Raw genomic sequence first — 18,840 nt, 5'->3', positions numbered from 1 at the left:
CTCAAGAATTCTTTCTTAGCCGTTTGCTCAAGAGCCCCATCACACAGGATGCTCTAGAAGCGCAGAGAAACAGTGGGATCAAGCCCGTGTGTGTGTGTGTGTGTGTGTGTGTGTGTGTGTGTGTGTGTGAGTTAAGAGGAGTCAGAATAAAAACGGAATTCAGAGTAATCATGGGAGGAAGATGTTTCAAGGAAAGACAGCAGGCAGTGTAAGCCGATGAAAAGTCAGATAAGAAGTCTTCAAGAGTCTATCTGATTTAACAACAAAGTGAGGAGCCCCGAGGCAACCATTTCAGGAGAGCTGGTGAGGTTGGAAACCAGAGTGGAGAGGGTTGAGAGTGGGTGGGAGATTTGGAAGCAAGAGACAGCTTATGTTAATTAAAGCCTTGGGACAAGGGGTTTTACTGTTTTAGTTTGTTTTGACTTCTTTTTGATCAATACCTTAAAAGAATTCACGTGCAATTTAGTGGTTTCGAAATCTTTTCCTGATGAAGCATAACTTACTGTCTCGTCTTCATTGTAGCTAATCTGGAGTTTGCAAAGATGATTGCAATAATGCGCTCCCATTCTTCTGTGCAGGCCCCCTTGCCAGGTGACTTTGTCATTCCATCCATTAAGAAGTGAAATCTAGAGGCGTCTGTGTGGCTCAGTCGGGGTTAAGCATCCGACTTTGGCTCAGGTCATGATCTCGCGGTTTGTGGGTTCGAGCTCCGCGTTGGGCTCTGTGCTGACAGCTCAGAGCCTGGAGCCTCCTTCGGATTCTGGGTCTCCTTCTCTCTCTGCAAGAAGTGAAATTTATTTTCCTTCCCACCAATCTGGGCTAGCCTTGTGATTCATTTTGTCCAGGAGAATGAGACAGAAGTGACACTGTGTGATTTCTGAGCCTAGGCTTTGAAAGGCCTTGCAGCTCCTACTTACCCCCTCTTGAAACAGCCCAGCTAAGCCCACTCCAAATTGCTAACCCACAGAATTATAAGCAAATAAAATGGTTGTTATTTTAAGCTACTAGGTTTTGCATGATCTGTTATGTGGTGATAAATAACTTTTACATCTGCTTCACCTTTTATTTTCTTGGGGCACCTGGGTGGCTCAGTTGGTTAATCGTCCGACTTCGGCGCAGGTTATGATCTCACGGTTTGTAGTTCGAGCCCCGCGTCCAGCTCTGTGCTGACAGCTTAGAGCCTGGAGCCTGGTTCGGATTCTGTGTGTGTGTGTCTCTCTCTCTGCCTCTCCCCCACTCATGCTCTGTCTCTGTCTCTCTCTCTCAAATATAAATAAACATTAAAGAAAAAACCTTTTATTTTCTTGCAGCTTATGCCAACTGATACAGAATTTCATTATGAAAGACTATCATAGTATCATTAGTACACTTGAAGAGCTGTTTCTGTATCTCATCCTCTAGATTATTTATTTAAAATTTTTTTCCATTTATTTAGTTTTGAGAAACAGAGTGAGACAAAGCGTGAGCGGGGGAGGGGCAGAGACAGAAGGAAACACAGAATCTGAAGCAGGCTCCAGGCTCTGTGCTGACCGCTTGCTCTGAGCAAGCACAGAGCCTGATGTGGGGCTTGAACCCATGAACTGTGAGATCATGACCTGAGCCGAAGTCAGACACTCAACCGACTGAGGCACCCCTAGATTATTTATTTAAATGTTAAATCAACATCTATGAGATTTCAGAGTTTTTAGAAAGTTTAGTTTTGGTTCCAACCCTTTGTTTCCAATCTTCAAGTCAATTCTCTGAAACAAAATATCTCAAACTTTTAACAGTGAACTTTTCTTTTCTTTTTTTTTTTTTTTTTAACGTTTATTCATTTTTGAGACAGAGAGACAGAGCGTGAGTGAGTGGGGGAGGAGCAGAGACAGAGGGAGACACAGAATCCGAAGCAGGCTCCAGGCTCCGAGCTGTTAGCACAGAGCCCGATGCGGGGCTCGAACACACTGACCACGAGATCATGACCTGAGCTGAAGTCGGACGCTTAACCGACTGAGCCAGCCAGGTGCCCCTAACAGTGAACTTTTTAAAGGGGGTGTGGTGGGAGGCGGGAAGAGAGAAACTTTGAAGAGCTAGGGCATTGGATGGTACTGGTCATTCACAGAATGCAGTAATAATGTATTGCTTGTGTGGCATCCACGTTTTATTCCATTTTGCATCTCCACGGTCTATAATGGTATCTGTATTTGGCACATGGCTGGAGTGCAACAAGGATACAGGAGGAGATAACGAACTGCTATTTCTACACATTGTTTCATATTTGTAAGCCTTGTTTCCTGAAAATAGAACCAGCTTCTGCTAGAGTTCTGGTCTAGCAGGCGGCACAGCCTTGGGTATATCAAGGCAGATCTCAAAGCCCTATGCAGTAGATATCTATGTTGACAACTATTGCCTGAACTCCTGCCCTAGATTTCTGGGGATTCTTACAGGAAAATGAATTACAGCAATCTTTCCTTCTCTCTTGCTCCTCTTAGGTTTCTCTGCTAGTATCTTTCTCTTCCACGGAAAACTAAATAACTGTTGATCTCAACTCCAATGACTCAAAGTTTCAGGAAGACAAAAATAATCCTTCCTCAAAAATGGGGTGTCTTGTATGGCTCTATGTTCAAATTGAAATAATAATAATAATGAAAAGAATAGTGGTTACATTTGGTTAGATCTGCAGACCTGGCATTAGATGAAGCAAAAAGGAATAAGGAGATGGGGTGATGGCACTCTGGCTACCCATCTGAATGATTTGTACTTGATTCACCTAGAGTTCTGCTTCCATTCTAGTGCGGTAACAATGGGGCGGGGGGCTGTTTGTGTAGGAGGGGTATCAACTCTCTGCTTGGAAAATCAGATGCTGGGTCATTGCCAGAACTTCAAGAATGCTCAAAATAAGAGTTTTCCCACTATAAAATTTTGCCTGAGATCAATTTTTAAAAAAGATTTTATATTTAATCTCTACACCCAACATAGGGCTTGAACTCATGACCCTGAGAACAAGCGTTGCATGTTCCACCGACTGAGCCAGCCAGATGCTCCTGCCTGGGATCAGTTTTTTTTTTTTTTTTAAGTTTATTTATTTTTGAGAGAGAGAGAGATCGAGAGCGAGAGAGTGAGCAGGGGGAAGGGCAGAGAGAGAGGGAGACAGAATTGCAAGCAGGCTCTGCAATGTCAGCACAGGGCCCATTGAAGGGCTTGAACTCACGAAGGGTGAGATCAGGACCCGAGCTGAAGCTAAGAGTCGGATGTTTAACCCATTGAGCCACCCAGGTGCCCCTGAGATCAATTTTTTAAAATAACTCTCCTTTTATGTATAATAGCCATGCTCATGAATAATGGCTATAAAAGAATAATCACCATCTCCAAAACAAAGAATGGTAAGTATGTAGAGAGTGTAAATAAATTACTAGACCTGTCATTTTATTCTTTAAAAAAAAAATTTTTTTTTTGACATTTATTTCTGAGAGACAGAGCGTGAGTGGGGGAGGGGCAGAGAGAGAGAGAGAGAGAGAGAGAGAGAGAGAGACAGAATCGGAAGCAGGCTCCAGGCTCTGAGCTGTCAGCACAGAGCCCGACGCGGGGCTCAAACTCACAAACCATGAGATCATGACCTGAGCCGAAGTTGGTCGCTCAACCAACTGAGCCACACAGGCGCCCCTGTCATTTTATTCTTACTTCATATGACACTAGGTTGAAACTTTACAGTGATTATCTGGGTTTTGAATGACTATGGACACAATTGAGTTTGTATTCAAAGGTTAAGGGAACAAAAATGACCAGAAAACCATTGGGAGGCAGGTGGGATGACAAGTCACAGAACAGCAGAGAGCCTCTACTGACTTGGGGAGTGGGAAGTACAAAGCAGTATTAGCTTATACTGAATCTCAGTATGTTGCACAGATCTTTTCTGTGATGATTGATTGATGACCCATTCAAATAGAGTTCTCTACACATTTTTACTTAGGATTATGTTTTTAAAAAATGTGAAATACAGCAAAAACCAAGCAGACAAAACTTAACTAGAGAAGGTTCACTCTAGCAAGGGAATTCTATTTTTAAGAAACAATAAGCAATTTAATGAGTCTGTTCAGTTCTTTCCTAGTTCTTTTTTTTAATCCCCTCTAGCCTTGATTTAAAACTGACTTGTGAATTTTCCCTTTTTAAATATCTTACTGTGGTAACTTGTAGAAGCAAGGTGTAGTGGAAAAATTATTTTAAAATTATTTAAAAATTTGATGACCCGTGCTCTTGTTCCAATTTTACCACAAACTGGGTAATTTTTGCATGAGATGTAATAGAATACTTCTGCCGTTCTGTTCTGTACAATTAGAACAACTATCTGGCCCATGGCTCAGGCTTGTTAAGCTGATCTAGTGAGATACCAAATTCCTTTGAAAATCATAGAACTTATTACTATAAGGCATCAGAATTATTTTAAAATGCTAACCAAATCAGTACCTTTTTATAACCTTCCTTGGGAAACCTCGGCCATTTTTATGGCTTTAATAACTTATGTTGGAGTTTTTAACTATGTTAGTCCTTAACTTCCAATTTTCTAGGTATCTATTTATCTGACACCCTCATACTTAAAACTAAATAAAGCAGGAATGCCACGAATGAAAACACTTTTTTTTTTCCAGTTTATATTACAAAGGTGGTAACATTGCTTCTAGCACAAATATTTTCTATGATGATTATTTTGGAAAGCGGAAAGCGTGGTCAGTGTATGAGATAGAGGACAGATAAGCGTCAGTGGGTGATGGATAAGCACAGGCCTTATATCAACAAGCATTTGATGCGAAGATTTTTTTTTTTTTTCTCTTCATAGTGATTAGAAGAAACACACAGCAGATGAAATCTGTAGCATATTACTTGGGACGGTAGCCTCACTCTGATTAATACACTGTCCAAAACACATATTTAGGGCAGAGACCTTGTCAATTCAGTTTTCTTATCAGTACACAGAAGGGATTTAAATACAGTACATGCACAAAGGAAATACTTTTACACGTCGAAGAAGGTGGTTTCATAGTTTTCCTTTCATTAGAGGCAATTTTGTTCCTAGATTAAAGGGAGATCCACATTTCTAATGTCCTCAAAGCAGGCACTGCACAGCATAGCAAAGAGATCGCTGCTCATTCATTCAAGGAAAGGTATTGACCATGTATTATCTGCAAGGCACTGGACTATAAGGACAAGGGAAAATTAAGGTGTACAAGATACAGGTCCTTTCCTTAGGACAAGTGAAGGAAAATGATGTTCAAGTTTATTGATCATCTGCCATGTATCAGGTGTGATGATAGATGCTTTATATCTATTACCTCATAAGAACCTTGTACTTTAGAAAGTGAGATGAGACACACGCAGAAATAAAAATAATGTTCTTGGCATAGATTGAGCACCCAATAATTATGTTTAACGAGTTAATATAAGGAACATAAGAGATCTTAAAAGAATCACCCTTGTTTCAGAGACCCAGAGACTGAGAATCTTTCTTAGGTAGTGGTTTCCGACACGAAGAACCTCATTTCGTGTTGGGTTGACCACTCCCGAGCTGTATAATTAATGGCCTGATCCTGGTCAAGTTAGGTAATCTGAATTTTTATTTCCTAATTTGCGAAATAGGGAAAGTGCCTTCCACTTAATAGTTTTGTTATGGGGGTTGGTGATAATGTATATAAAGTTCCCCTTATAGAAGGTGCTCAAAAAAAGAAAAGGGAGCAATTATTACTATTATTAAATTTTATTATTAGCTTGATACACACTAGCCATTGATCTAGTGTTCTTTCTACTTTTGGCTCCAGTTACGTGCATGCACTTCCTGCAAACGCACTTAAAGATCCCTAGAGACTCAGAGACCAGTGCTTTTATCTGGTTGGAGACGTGAGCAATTTCAATTTGCAACAGTTTGACAGAGCGGAGAGCGAAGAGGTCTGAGGGGTTCGTCTCCAGCGCCCTTCCACGCCACTTTACAGACGGAAAAAGCCTTCCCCGAGGCTCCCCACTGGTTTCTCTACGTCCAATCACCTCCCTGAGCTCCTACAGCCTGCCGGGAGCCGCAGCGCGCCGGGCACACACCCTTTCTCTGGCAAGTTCACGTCACGGCTCTTCCCTGGGTACTTCTGAACTGGTTCGTAGACCACCACCGCAACCCGAACGAAACCAGAGAACCGCCCCAACCCCCGGAGGGAGGAGCAAGGCCCCCTGGGAAATTGACCTTTTACCTCCACTCTCGCCTTACTTCAGCTCACCAATTTTGACGTTAGCGAATGAAGAGACGAGAAGACCTGGAAGGCGGGACTTCGTGTTGTCCGATCCACGCTGATTGGACTGCGACGGCGTGAGGGGGCGGAACTCGTGAGCAGGCTAGCGATCCCCACCTCGGGCGGGGAGAGGTGGAGGCTGCGCTTGCGCCCTGGGAGGCGGCGGAAGTGGCCTGAGGCCGCTACGCGTGCGCGGTGGGCGGAGCGCAGCTCTCCTACCACCTTTGCCTGCCCAAGCCTTCCCATCCTTGCTCTGCCGGTGTGGTGCTCGTGTTTCCGCACCTCGTCGCGGAGAGTCGCTGCCGAGTGGGCGCTCGGTGTTCGGGTCGTCATGGCTGGTTACGAATACGTGAGCCCGGAGCAGCTGGCTGGCTTTGATAAGTACAAGGTAGCGCGGGGCCCCGCGGACGTCCCTCTCCCTTCTCGTCCCGGCCTCTCCCTGGCGGCTGAGGGGCAGGCGCGGTCCGTGTCACCTTGTGCCGCGTGGACCTGGGCGGGCGGGCTGGCCGGCGTTTCCCCGGGGGTCTCGCCGAGACTTGGGGCTTAGGGGTCAAGGTGCGTGGGAGCATCCTAGGGCCGCCGCCTTGACTCGGTACCCTCCTCGGGGAATTGCCTCTACCTTAGGAGACCTCTCCACGGGAGTGGAACCAGAGAATTCCCTGCGCTTCTTTACTTCATCTTCATCATCACCACCATCATCATTATTTGCTGATGCAGTTCCTTTCGTGGTGTCTTAATTGTCTTCATTTTAATGAAATCTCCACCCGCCTCTTACACACAACTTCAGATGGAGCTAGTCTTTGGCAGATGAGGCCCGGGCAGTAGGAGTATGAGGTCGCACTGCTGATGCACTCCACTTCAGTAGCTTGTGGCGCTTGGGCTGCCAGATGAAGTAAATGTGCACCGAACGAACTGTGTAGTAGAAAGAGCGCGGGCTTTGGAGCACATAGAAACCTGATCCCAAACTCTAATTTCTTTAGTTGGCTTTGGGCCAAATAATAGTCTCTATGGTGCAAAATGATTATAGGAATTTGAGAAGGGCCTGACACGTAATGAGCCTCCAGTCAATGCTGGTTGTTAACTTTCCTCCAAATCTGGTTTTACTCTGCTGCTCCCTTATCAGTGAATGACTCCCCTGCCCATCCAGTTTTCCTAGCCTGAAATCTGGGCTGTAACCTTTCATCCTTGCTCTCTGTGTCGCTTTCACTCTCGATTCCTCTACCTCACCCACCAACTAGTGAATCACTAGGTCCTGTACCTTCTATCATTTTTAGGCAAAGCTAGACGAGTGGTTCCATTACCACTCTTCCCACGTACGCTTTAAGTCATCTTTTTATTTTAGAATACTTTTAGAATAGATTCACAGAAGAATTGTGAAGATAGTAGAGTTCCCCTATGCTTCATACCCAGTTTTCTCTATTAACATCTTAGATTAGTATGGTACATTTGTCACAAGTAACCAATATTTATACATTATTAACTGAGGTCTGTACTTAGATCTTCTTAGTTTCTACCCAATGCTCTTTTTCTGTTGTGGGATCTCATCTAGGAGCTCACATTTCATTTAGTTGTCCTGTCTCCTTAGGCTCCTCTCGGCTGTGACGATTTCTCAGACTTCCCTTGTTTTTGGTAACCTGGATAGTTTTGAGGAGTTCTGGCTATGTATTTTGTAGAATGTCCCTCACTTAGGATTTGTCTGATGTTCTCATGATTAGGTAAGGGTTATGGGGTTTGGGGAGGAAGAGCATTAGATGAAGTGCCATTTCATTGCGTCATGTGATAAGTACGTGCTATCAGTATGACTTGTCACTCACTGTTGATATTGATTTGGATCACCTGACCAACGTAGTGTTTGTTAGATTTCTCCCTGTAAGGTTACTCTCTTTGGAAGGAACTCACTCTGCACAGCCCTCACTTGAGAGTGGAGAGTTATGCCCTCCCTCCTTGAGGGCAGAGTAGTGACATAATTTGTTTGCAATTATGTACGGGAGATTTGTCTTTTCTTCCCATTGTATATTTATCCAACTATTTATATCAATATTAATATTGAATATGAATATTTAGTTTATACTTGGGGTTATAATCTGGTACTACTTTATTTGGTTGCTTGCCCACATTCCCTTTTCCCTCATAGTCTTTTCTCTGGTTCATAGTGATCTTTTTTTTTTTTGTTTGTTTGTTTTTTGTTTTTTTTTTGTTTTTTTTTTTTTTTAATTTTTTTTTTTCAACGTTTATTTATTTTTGGGACAGAGAGAGACAGAGCATGAACGGGGGAGGGGCAGAGAGAGAGGGAGACACAGAATCTGAAACAGGCTCCAGGCTCTGAGCCATCAGCCCAGAGCCTGATGCGGGGCTCGAACTCACGGACCGTGAGATCGTGACCTGGCTGAAGTCGGACGCTTAACTGACTGCGCCACCCAGGCGCCCCCATAGTGATCTTTAAAAAAAAAAAAAATGTGCATCTGGTCACATCACTCCTTTGCTTAAAACCCACTACGGTCCTCTCATTGCTCTTGGAATGAAATCCAAACAGTCCATAACATGATCTACATGACTCTGAATGTCATGGTCCTTGCCGGTCTTCAGCTTCATGTCCATGTCATGCCTCTCACTCTCTGCCCCTGACAGCATTAGTAGCTGTCTCCTCCCTCCTGCCATTTTTTTTTTTTTTTTTCTCTTCTCAGATCTTTAAGTAACGTTGTTACTTCTGCCAGGAATGTAGCTTCCCTTCCCATTTATATTCATCTTCATGTCTTAAATGTTACTTCCTCAGAGAAGCATTCCCTAAGCTCTCCTCTCTTCTCTTTTCAAAAAAACCAAAATGTTTATTTTTTGAGAGAGAGAGAGACAGAGCACATGCAGGGGAGGGGCAGAGAGAGCCAGAGACACAGAATCGGAAGCAGGCTCTGGGCTTCGAGCTATCAGCACAGAGCCTGATGCAGGGCTCAAACCCACGAATGGTGAGATTATGATCTGAGCTGAAGTTGGACACTTAACCAACTTGGCCACCCAGGTGCCCCTCTCCTCTCCCCTTAAGTGTGCTGTCAGAGCACCCTCTGCTCCCTTATGGAATTTGTTAGTGTGTTTCCCTATTAGAACGTAATATCCAAGGTTAGACTTGTACGGACCACCACGACCTGAGCACAGTACTGTTGTGCATACTAAGAACCCATTAAACATATGTAGAATGAATGGATTGCTGAAGGAAATCATAATGGATTTGGCCTAGTTGGAATTGGAAAAACTGTAAAGGACCGTAGCAAGTCATATAATACATTCCAATGCTTTCAAGCAATGTAGTATCATACAATTTTGACCTGGGGTGCTGACATGTCTTAAAACTTAAGTGGAAAGAAGTTCCAGAGCCTTCTCGGTAACCATGACTAGGGCTTTACAACTTCATTAAAGAAGGTCATTAACCCAGATACCTCCTATTTTGCCTTCAGCTCTACCCCCCTTTCTGTTATCTCTTCTGCACTGTAAATATTGACATATAAAACTTTTTCTGGGAGGGGGGAGAGCGGAAAATGGGTGATGGGCATTGAGGATGGCACTTGTTGGGATGAGCACTGGGTGTTGTATGCGAGCCGATTTGACAATTATGTTAAAAAAAACAAAAACCAAAAAACAAACTTTTTTCCCCTACTAGGATCTGCTTTCTGGGTAAGTGCCAGTAGGATAGCTGTTTCCTTTGCAGCAGTGTCTGTAATATGGAATCTACTTTTTCTTATAAACAGTGTTCCCTAAATTTATATTTCCAACTAGGTAGGTGTTCTAATCTACAGGAAATTTTAGTGTGCTTTTCTATTCCTATCTTTTCCACTCTTCCATTATCTGACTCACTTCCTGTGTCTGACAGCAGATTTCCTATCATCCTGGAAAACAAAGGTCATTTTAACAAGTGTCCAACGTTCACGAAAATATAGTGCGTTGATGTTATTTTAAAAGAAGGAGGGTCACAAATGTATAACCTCAGCTGCTTCTAGTAGAGGGTTCCTTACTGAGTATTGTGTTTATATTAAAAATATGAATCTAAAGGTGTCTCAGGAAGAATCTGTGTAGTCAGTTTCACTGGAATGTGAATTGCCCTAGAGACACTTCCTTCCTAAAGATCACACATTCCCATTGTGTGGTCTTCACCAGTAAGTGCTTTATAAATGCTTATTGAATTAAAACAGCTTTTTTTTTTTAAGTTTATTTTTTTATTTTGAGAGAGAGCACAAATTGAGGAGGGGCAGAGAGAGGAAGAGACAGAATCCCAAGCAGGCTCTGCACCATCAGCACAGCCTGATGTGGCGCTCAAACTCACAAACTGTGAGATCATGACCTGAGCCGAGCTCAAGAGTCAGGCACTTGACCGACTGCGCCATCCAGACGCCCCTAAAGCAGCTTTTCAAAAAAAGGTTATTTTTGAGAGACAGAGACCGCGCATGTGTGCGTGCATGCGAGCTGTGTAGGGACAGAGAGAGAGGGGGACAGAGGATCCAAGGCGGGCTCCACGCTGATAGCAGAGAGCCCGATGTGGGGCTTGAACTCATGAACCATGAAATCATGATCTGAGCCGAAGTTGGACGCTTAATCGACTGAGCTACCCAGGTGCCTCTAAAACAGCTTCTGAAGAAGATCATCCCATAAATGGGTAAAGACTCAAAACAGTCAAGAGATTTTTATTCCCTAAGGTGACCCTGTATATGACAGCAAAGAGATGTAGAGAAAACTTGATAGTATAAAAGCTGCTGGTGGCAAAATTACTTTTGGTTAGTTTAATTTCTTTGTCTCCCTAGAGGTACATCTGAGAGCTACGGTTGGGAACCTGGCTGTTATTCAGAATAACTGCGGATAGGTTGTGCACACGTAGAGTGGTAATTAGATTTCAGTAGTAAGCAACTACGACCATTGCTTTTCGGTGCAGAAGAAAGCATGGGATGGATTGTATGTTATGTGCTGTCTTAACACCTGTGTTCTCCATCGAGTTACCACAGTTTTATTAAGCAGGTGAATCATTACTTGAGAGTCTGTCTTCTCTGTTAGAATATGAGCTCTGGGAGGGTAGGGCCTATAGCTGTCTTATTCAACATGACCAGGGTCTAGTGTATGAACAGAATAGGCGCTCAAGAAATATTTATCGAAGGAATGAAAGTGTAGAAGAATATAAAACATTTTGGAAGTGTGGTAAAAGGGAGCTGTCCATCTCCTGGATATCAGAAGGATACTTCTGTATTTTGAATGTGAAGATGTCAGGGGTTTAACTGCCATTTTCTCTGTTGCTTATTCATGTACCTTTGGACAATTATATTGAGGGATTTTACCTTTGTGAGGCTTAGTCCTCCTTTCTACCTGTCCTTTCTTTGGACAGGTCTTTAGAGTTGAAGGATTTTGCCACTTAGCTAAGGGTGAAACGTCTATCGTGGTTTATGTAATCTGGCCTAGGGGAGGCATAGGTTAATTGACAGTGTAACAGTCAGTTTGAAATTGTATCATTTTGCTTCAGAGAGGAGGTAAGTGTGCTTTGAAATATCTTGTTTGGTTTCATGCGAATAATTTTATGATGAATTGGTTTCTGCTGTTACGGTAGTTCTACCTTGCATGTCAACAACAGCCTGATTACGGGACCTATGATAATTGTGAATTAATTAGTATATCGCAGTTAACAGGTTGTAAAGAGAGACTGTGTGCATCCTGATGGAAATGCTCAAAGAATCTAGCCTTCACCCTTACTGGTTCATACAGTTTGATTCCGTGTATTCAGTAAGCATCTATTGAGGGCCTGGTCTGTGTCAGGCATAGCACTGGGGCTGCAAAATTAAGCTAGTGGCATATGGGCAAGTAGATAGACGGCTATAGATAGTTAGTAAGTGCAGTTAGGTAAGTGCCGGGCAAGGTGGGAGAGGATAGGGAAGCAGCTCCAGGGAGTGAGGGTTAAAGCTGAGAAAGGCTTCAGGGAGAGGATGGAGGGAAAGGCAGAGCTCAATCTAGAAAGATCAAGCTGAGTGGGTCTCACGTGACCAGATGATGACTCGGGAGTAAAGGAACAGAGGAGCAGTGGATTGTAAAAGGAGTGAAGGCCCGGGAGTATTTGCTGGGAACCCTAAGAAGGCAGATTTTAGGCATAATGGTGGAGGGGCAGGAGATGAGGCTGAAGAGAGGGAGGTGGGGCTCTGTCACAGGGGATGCTTTGGTGGAAAGGGCTTCTAGATTTTATCCTTTAGGGAGATCTGTGGCCTAAGGACTATCAGCATCAGCATCGCCTGGGAAAGTGTTTAAATAGCAGATTCCTAGCCTGACTTTGGGAGATCCAGATTAGGTAACTTACTGTTATCAGCATGTTTAATACCTCAGGTGATTTTTAGGCACACTGTCATGCTCTAGGCTTGGGGCAGCTGTTTGATTTTAAACAGGAGCAGATTTTAATTTTAGGAAGGTTGCCTTGGCAGCTTCCTAAACGGATGGAGTAATCTGGAGACCTTTTAGGATCCTTCTGCATAAACTTAGGTAAGAAATGAGGAAGGCCTGAATCTAAAAGCAGTGGCGTGGGTATTTTAAAGATAGAAGTAAAAGCTGGTTAACCTGCCCACTGAATTTGGCCAGCAGATATGTTTAATTTGGCCCACACGTACTTTGTTTCAAAAATTGGCGTCTTCCCCATAAAAAATCCAGATTTCTGGGCTAGTTTGAAAAACCAGAATAGTGAGGGGCTACTGGGTGGCCCGGTTGAGCGGCCGACTCTTGATCTCAGCTCAGGTCTTGATCTCAGGGTCATGAGTTCGAGCCCCATGATGGGCTCTGTGCTGGGCCTGAACCTACTTAAAAAAAGAAAAAAGGAAAACTAGAAGAGTGGAAACATCGGCCCAGAACTTCCTCTTGGCAAGACTCTCCTGGAGCTAAATAGTGCCTGTCCTCTTTCAAAAAGGTATTTGCTCTCCAGTTTGCCATCTCCCTACCAGTCCGCAAACTTCATTCAGGCCTGCTATGTTCAGTTTATCCTCCCGATCCCTGTTTGTGATCCCTGATTTAAGATTGCAAACTGACAGAACACGATGAGTGACCAGCTGGAGGTGTTGGTGGTGTGAGGGGAGGGATGAGGGATGGGGGGTAGGTGTCTGGGATGACGCAGGTTCTCTGGTAAGATGACTGGGTGGGTAGAGGCAGCAGTCACCGCAATAAGGGTTTTGTGAAGCATTAACTCTGGAAAGGCACCTTGGCAAGAATAGCACCTGACATTTGTTTTGTCTAAGATTTAACTTTCTTGATTTCCTATCTCCTGAGTAAACAAACTCATGAGAGACTGACCCTTCTAGCACAGAATAATTTAAGTGATAAATGATGCTGAATCTGGCCGGATAACAGAAATCTTTTGCGCAGGGCTCTTCTCTTGGATGGGGCCCTGTGAAGGTGTGGTTTGTGGACAGGGAGTTGAAACAAAGAAAACTTCATGTTCTAAAGAAATAGCACTTATGGATGCATTATTCTCTACTAGAGGAATATTCTGTAATGATATCAAATATCAGAACACTTTTCTTCTGGGCCACAGTAGACACATGAGAAATTCTTAAACCTGATTTTCACTTACGGCTGCAGGCCAGCTATAGTATGACATGTTGGTGATGGCATTATCTAGATATGTTACAGTTAGTTCAGACGTAACTCATCTTTAGTTGTGCGTGGTCTCCTTAAGTAGATCGGGGGAGCTGCCCGTTGCCACCTATAAACACATTTATAAGGCTTGAAAAGCATTTTAGTGGCCTTAGGTATAGATTTGTAAATGGCTCACGGAGAGAATTATTTTTGTAGTTGGCAGAGGCAGAGGAGTCTCTCAGAAGGAGCGAAAGAGGGCTGGGTGGGGGGACTTCTGCAGAATGACGGAGAAAAGTCAAGGTGGTGGGAAGAAGGTAGGTCTACTTTTAGGTACTATTTGGAAGAAGCATCTTGGTTGTTTTGCTCTTTTCTGAAATATCAATTCACTGATGATGGCTTGTTTTCCTAACTCCTGTAATGTTAAAATGTGAAGAACTTTGCTGAAAAAGAATTTGCCCAGCGCATCAGGGAGAGTTGGAGAAATGTTCTAGAGAGACTGGTAGTGGGAACCAAGGCACAGAGACCAGGAAGACCATGGTAAATTAGGCATAAGGAAGTGGCTCTGTGAGGTACCGGGCTGAGCCGGGTGAGCCCAGTGAAGGAAAGTTGAAATGGCAAGGGCAATATTGTTGTAAATACTGAGTAATAATAATGACAGTGATAGCAGACATTTATATAGCATTTACTATATGGCAGGCATTGCTTTAAGTGCTTTACATATATTATCTCATTTAATGTTCACAAGTGCCTCTTGAGGTGTAGGCACTAGTACTTTACTGAGACACAGAGATTTTAAGTAACTTGTTCAAGGTCCCAAACCTGAGATTTGAACCCAGGCGGTCTGGGTTCGGAGCCCATTTTCTTCATGCTTTGCTTCCTCTCAAATCTAAGAATGAAAGGTAGGCTTTGCCTTGCAGTTCCTGGGTGTTTTGTAGCAGATATAGAAACATCCAGTAAAGACCTTCAATGACATGCCTGATTGGGTTTGTGTCTAATATTCGCAGATGGGAAACATGCACAGTGAAAAAGAAAGACGTGTTTTTGTTTTCTTTCCCCCCATTTAAAAATTATTACCAGAGGTGAATAGATGACTGTAAATTTACTAGTCTTACATTTTGTTGAGTATTAAGAACATTTCATATAGTATTAGCTTTAATTGAGGTAAATGTCTTTCGATTAAATAAGTAGCTTTGGGTATAATTTTTGTTTTTTTGGTTTTTTTTAGTATTTATTTTAAGAGAGACAGCGCAAGTCGGGGAGGGGCAGAGAGAGAGGGAGAGAGGGAGAATCCCAAGCAGGCTCCGCCTGGTCAGTGTGCAGAGCCCCACACAGGGCTCGCACTCATGAAACTGTGAAATCGTGACCTGAGCCAAAATCAAGAGTCGGACGCTTAACCGACTGAGCCACCCAGACACCCCTGGGACTAATATTAAGTTAGAAACTACATATTAGCGTTATGACCGTGAGTAACAGTGTCTTCTCTGACCAGGTTTCCTCATCTGTGAATAGATCACAGATTGTAACATTTACAAATAGTAACTCACTCAATTTTGATAATGATCTGCCTCATAGGATCATTATCAAAATTGAGTGAGTTACTATTTGTAAAGCACCTGGCACATAGTGCTATATTAATGTTAAGTAAATAGGAAATAAAACTTGACATTTGTGCTTCCCTGTTTGTCAGCATTGGCTAACATAAATGGACATGTGAACCCACACCACAAGAACTTATAAGAGAAAGGGTATTTTAAGAAAGTAAGTTAAGGGTGACAACTTAATGAATGGGAAGAGTAACTGACAGGTCACTGTCTAGCTTGGGTCCCACTGATAGTCTTGGCCTTCAGATTTCTCCTCTATTTAGTCATATCAACTGGCAGAGTAGGTAAATCTTCTCAAATGTTACTCTCCTGTTTAAGAATCTGCAATACCTTCCATGTGTTTCCCATGCATCTGATAATACAGATTTCCTCTGTAAGGATTTCTAGTTTCTTCACTACACGACCCCTGCTTTTGTCCTCTCTTCTTAGAATTTATTATAGATTATTTAAGTTTAGCAAGCAAATCTGTCATCATGACTTGCTTGTTCTTGCTGCTCTAGCTTCTCCAATCTTCTGTCACCACCTTCCCTCTGACTTGTTAGCAGATGGAAATGATAATATTGACTGAAATGAGATCTCCTTGCCCACGGAGTCATGTTCTGTTATTGTAGTTCTTAAAATCTTGTATTGATAAAAAAGTCTTTTAAGAAATTAAAAAATTTTGTCCTTGGGTTGGTTGGTCCCTCCCTTCATCCTGTTTCTTTGTTTTCCTTCCTTCCTTCCTTCTTTCCTTCTCTTCTCGCCTTCTCTTTTCCTTCTCTTCCTTTCTATCCTCCCTTCCTTCCTTTCCTCCCTTCCTCCCTTTCTTTTGCATTTTAAGTTTAGCTTTGGTGTTTTTATACCACAGATTGTTCTAGCACAATGCCTTGGACTTAGTAAATTTAGTGAGTACTTGCTGAATTTTATTATATCGTGTCTCTTGCTTGCACTGCAGTATTTGAAGTTACCGTAAGGAGGAATAGGTGTTGGTCACTAGACTAATGGTGTGGTTTATCCCTCAGCCGCGGAGTGGTGGAAGTGCCGTTAATGTTTGTTTTCAACATTGAGGAGAGCAGTGCTCCTCAAACCTAGGCGTGCTTCCAAATCACCAGGAGGGTCCGATAAAAGAGATGGCTGGGCTGTGCTCAGAGTGTCTGATTCTGTATGTCTGGGGCAGGGCCCGAGAATTTGGGTTCAGTTTGGTGATTACAGTTTGAGAACACCTCATCAAAGAGATATTCAATTCTATTGCAATCTGAAGAGCAGTTGAAACCAAGAAATGGGTGTAGAGCAGTAAGAAACTCTGTTACCGTAATGTAGTATGGCAGCTCTCAGGCATCAGGTGTTCTTGATTTTGTGGGTAGGAGCCTCAAGATGGCTCTTCGTAGAAAAGATGATGTAGTGCTTTCCGGACTGTGCACTAGTTTCCTATTGCTGGGTAACAAATTATCACAGACTTGGTGGCATAAGACAGCACAGGTTTATGATCTCACATCCTCTGTTGGGAGTCTGGGCATTGTTAGCCAGCGCTTCTGGTCAGGGTCTCACCGGGCTGCAATGAAGGTGTCATCTGGGCTGTATTCTCATCTGGAGCTTGGGGCCCTCATCCAGGCTTGTGTGGTCGTTGGCAGTCTTCAGTTCTTTCCAGCTCTAGGGCTGAGGCTCTTAGCTCCTAGAGCTTTCCCATTTTTCCCTGCCCCATGGCCCTCACCACAGGCAGTTCACATCCTTGCTGTTTCCTTCATAAAAGCCAGCAAGAGACTCCTCCAAACTGCTAAGATGAAGACTTACATAGTGAAATGTATCACGGAAGGGATATCTCATCACCCTTGTCGTAGAGTGTATCCTAATAGGCAGTGCCATCTGTCACCTTTGCTATATTCTGTTGGTTAGAAACGAGTCACAGGGTCCACCTCAGGGGAGTGGAATGAACCATCAAGGGGAAGGGATTGCTTATACAAGGGCTCGACTCACTGGGGATTACTTTAGGTTGTGCCTGCCACAAATTGGAAGACAAAAAGTGTGTTTTGGAGGATATTATGAGAATAATGATTTCAGTAAATTGGGTTTAGGTAGGTCACGATTGTATTTGAGCCAAGGAAGTGTAGTCTGGTTTCAAACAAAGTGATCAATTTCATAGACGTGTTTCAGGATGAATCAGAAAGGACTCACAGTTTGGACCTTTCTGTTTATTAGCTGTTGGGATCTTTGAATTTTACAGTCTTTTACACTCCCAAAAACGTGAATAATTTTGGAACTCAAGAATTTTGGAAGTAATTTTTAAAAATTAGAAATGTCATTTTGAGTTTGCTTGCATTCTGAAGTGATTAACATGAAGTGCAGTTTATGAGCTACTGTTAACTTGTACTTGAGCCACTTTGTGGATTACTGCAGCAAACTAAATGTGTTTTATAAGTGTAAAGCTTATATTTCAGGTGGGTAAGGACGGGCCTTATATTAAAATTGATTTGACGGTAAGAGCCCGGTTCTCCTTATGCTGTTTAGAAGACAAACGAAGCAGGGGAAATCTGCTGCTGATTGTAGATAGTAGAGCATTACTTGGGACAGTGGCCTCAGTCTAATTAATCATTTGTCCAAAGCTCTGTATTTAGTGCAAAGGTGTGTCAGTTCGTATCCGTTTTCTTATCAGTACAGAGAAGGGATTTAAAACACAGTACCTTTATAAAGGAAATATTCCTATGTCTAAGGAGGTGGTTTCATAGTTTTCCTTTCATTAGAGCCCATTTCATTCTTAAATTAAGGGGAGTCTCACATTTTTACTGTCCTCAAAAATGTGTACCTCACAGCATATTTGGAAATAATGTAGAAGTTACTGTACTGCTACTAGCCTAACCCATAATCCTCTCTGCCTGATGTACCGTAAGTCTCATAACTGGTCTCTGTTTGCACTTTGGTACCCTTCCAGTCCATTTTCTGCACTGTAGTCAGTATGACCCTTTCAAAATGTAAAGCAGGACATGCACTGGGTTTACAATAAAATCTGGCTCACTGTGGTCTGGCCGGGCGGTGCAGGCCCACCTCTCCAGTCTCATTTACACGCCTCTCTTCCTTGCTCACTAGACCATAGCTGCGCTGGCCTTCTTCCAGTATTCAAAGTATTTCTAGCTTTTTGGTCTTTGCACATTTTGTTCTCTCTGCTTGGAAGGTAGCTTGGCACGCACTCCCCTCCCTGCAATATGCGTGGGTGTGTGCATGCACACATGCACGCACTGCCACACACGTATTCTTTATTTTCTATTTCATTTCAGGTATAAGTTACATATAGATGCACAGATCTTAAGTGTCTAATTTAATGACATTAAAATTTTTTTTTTGATTTGTTTTATTATTTTTGAGAGGGAGAGAGAGAATCCCAAGCAGGCTCCGCGCTGCAGACTCGATCCCACAGACCGTGAGATCATGACCTGAAATCAAGAGTC

General features: G+C 43.0%; 1 protein-coding gene across 2 annotated transcripts in view; it reads left to right on the top strand.

The window, feature by feature from the left end:
• The first annotated feature begins 6,409 nt into the window (after positions 1 to 6,409).
• The window catches only part of SELENOI (selenoprotein I), a 46,185-nt gene continuing 33,754 nt past the window's right edge, over positions 6,410 to 18,840 (top strand). The window contains exon 1 of one of the 2 annotated variants that reach the window (XM_019449908.2): positions 6,410 to 6,633. In XM_019449908.2, the coding sequence (XP_019305453.1) occupies positions 6,577 to 6,633 (57 nt within the window). In that variant the 5' untranslated portion in view covers positions 6,410 to 6,576. The remainder of the gene's footprint in view (positions 6,634 to 18,840) is intronic. The other variant, XM_019449902.2, reaches the window with a different exon arrangement.

This window comes from Panthera pardus, unplaced genomic scaffold (assembly GCF_024362965.1).
Source record: "Panthera pardus isolate Hobbes unplaced genomic scaffold, ASM2436296v1 HiC_scaffold_26, whole genome shotgun sequence".
Taxonomy (NCBI): Eukaryota; Metazoa; Chordata; class Mammalia; order Carnivora; family Felidae; genus Panthera; species Panthera pardus.
This window is presented reverse-complemented; position numbering and strand designations above follow the sequence as displayed.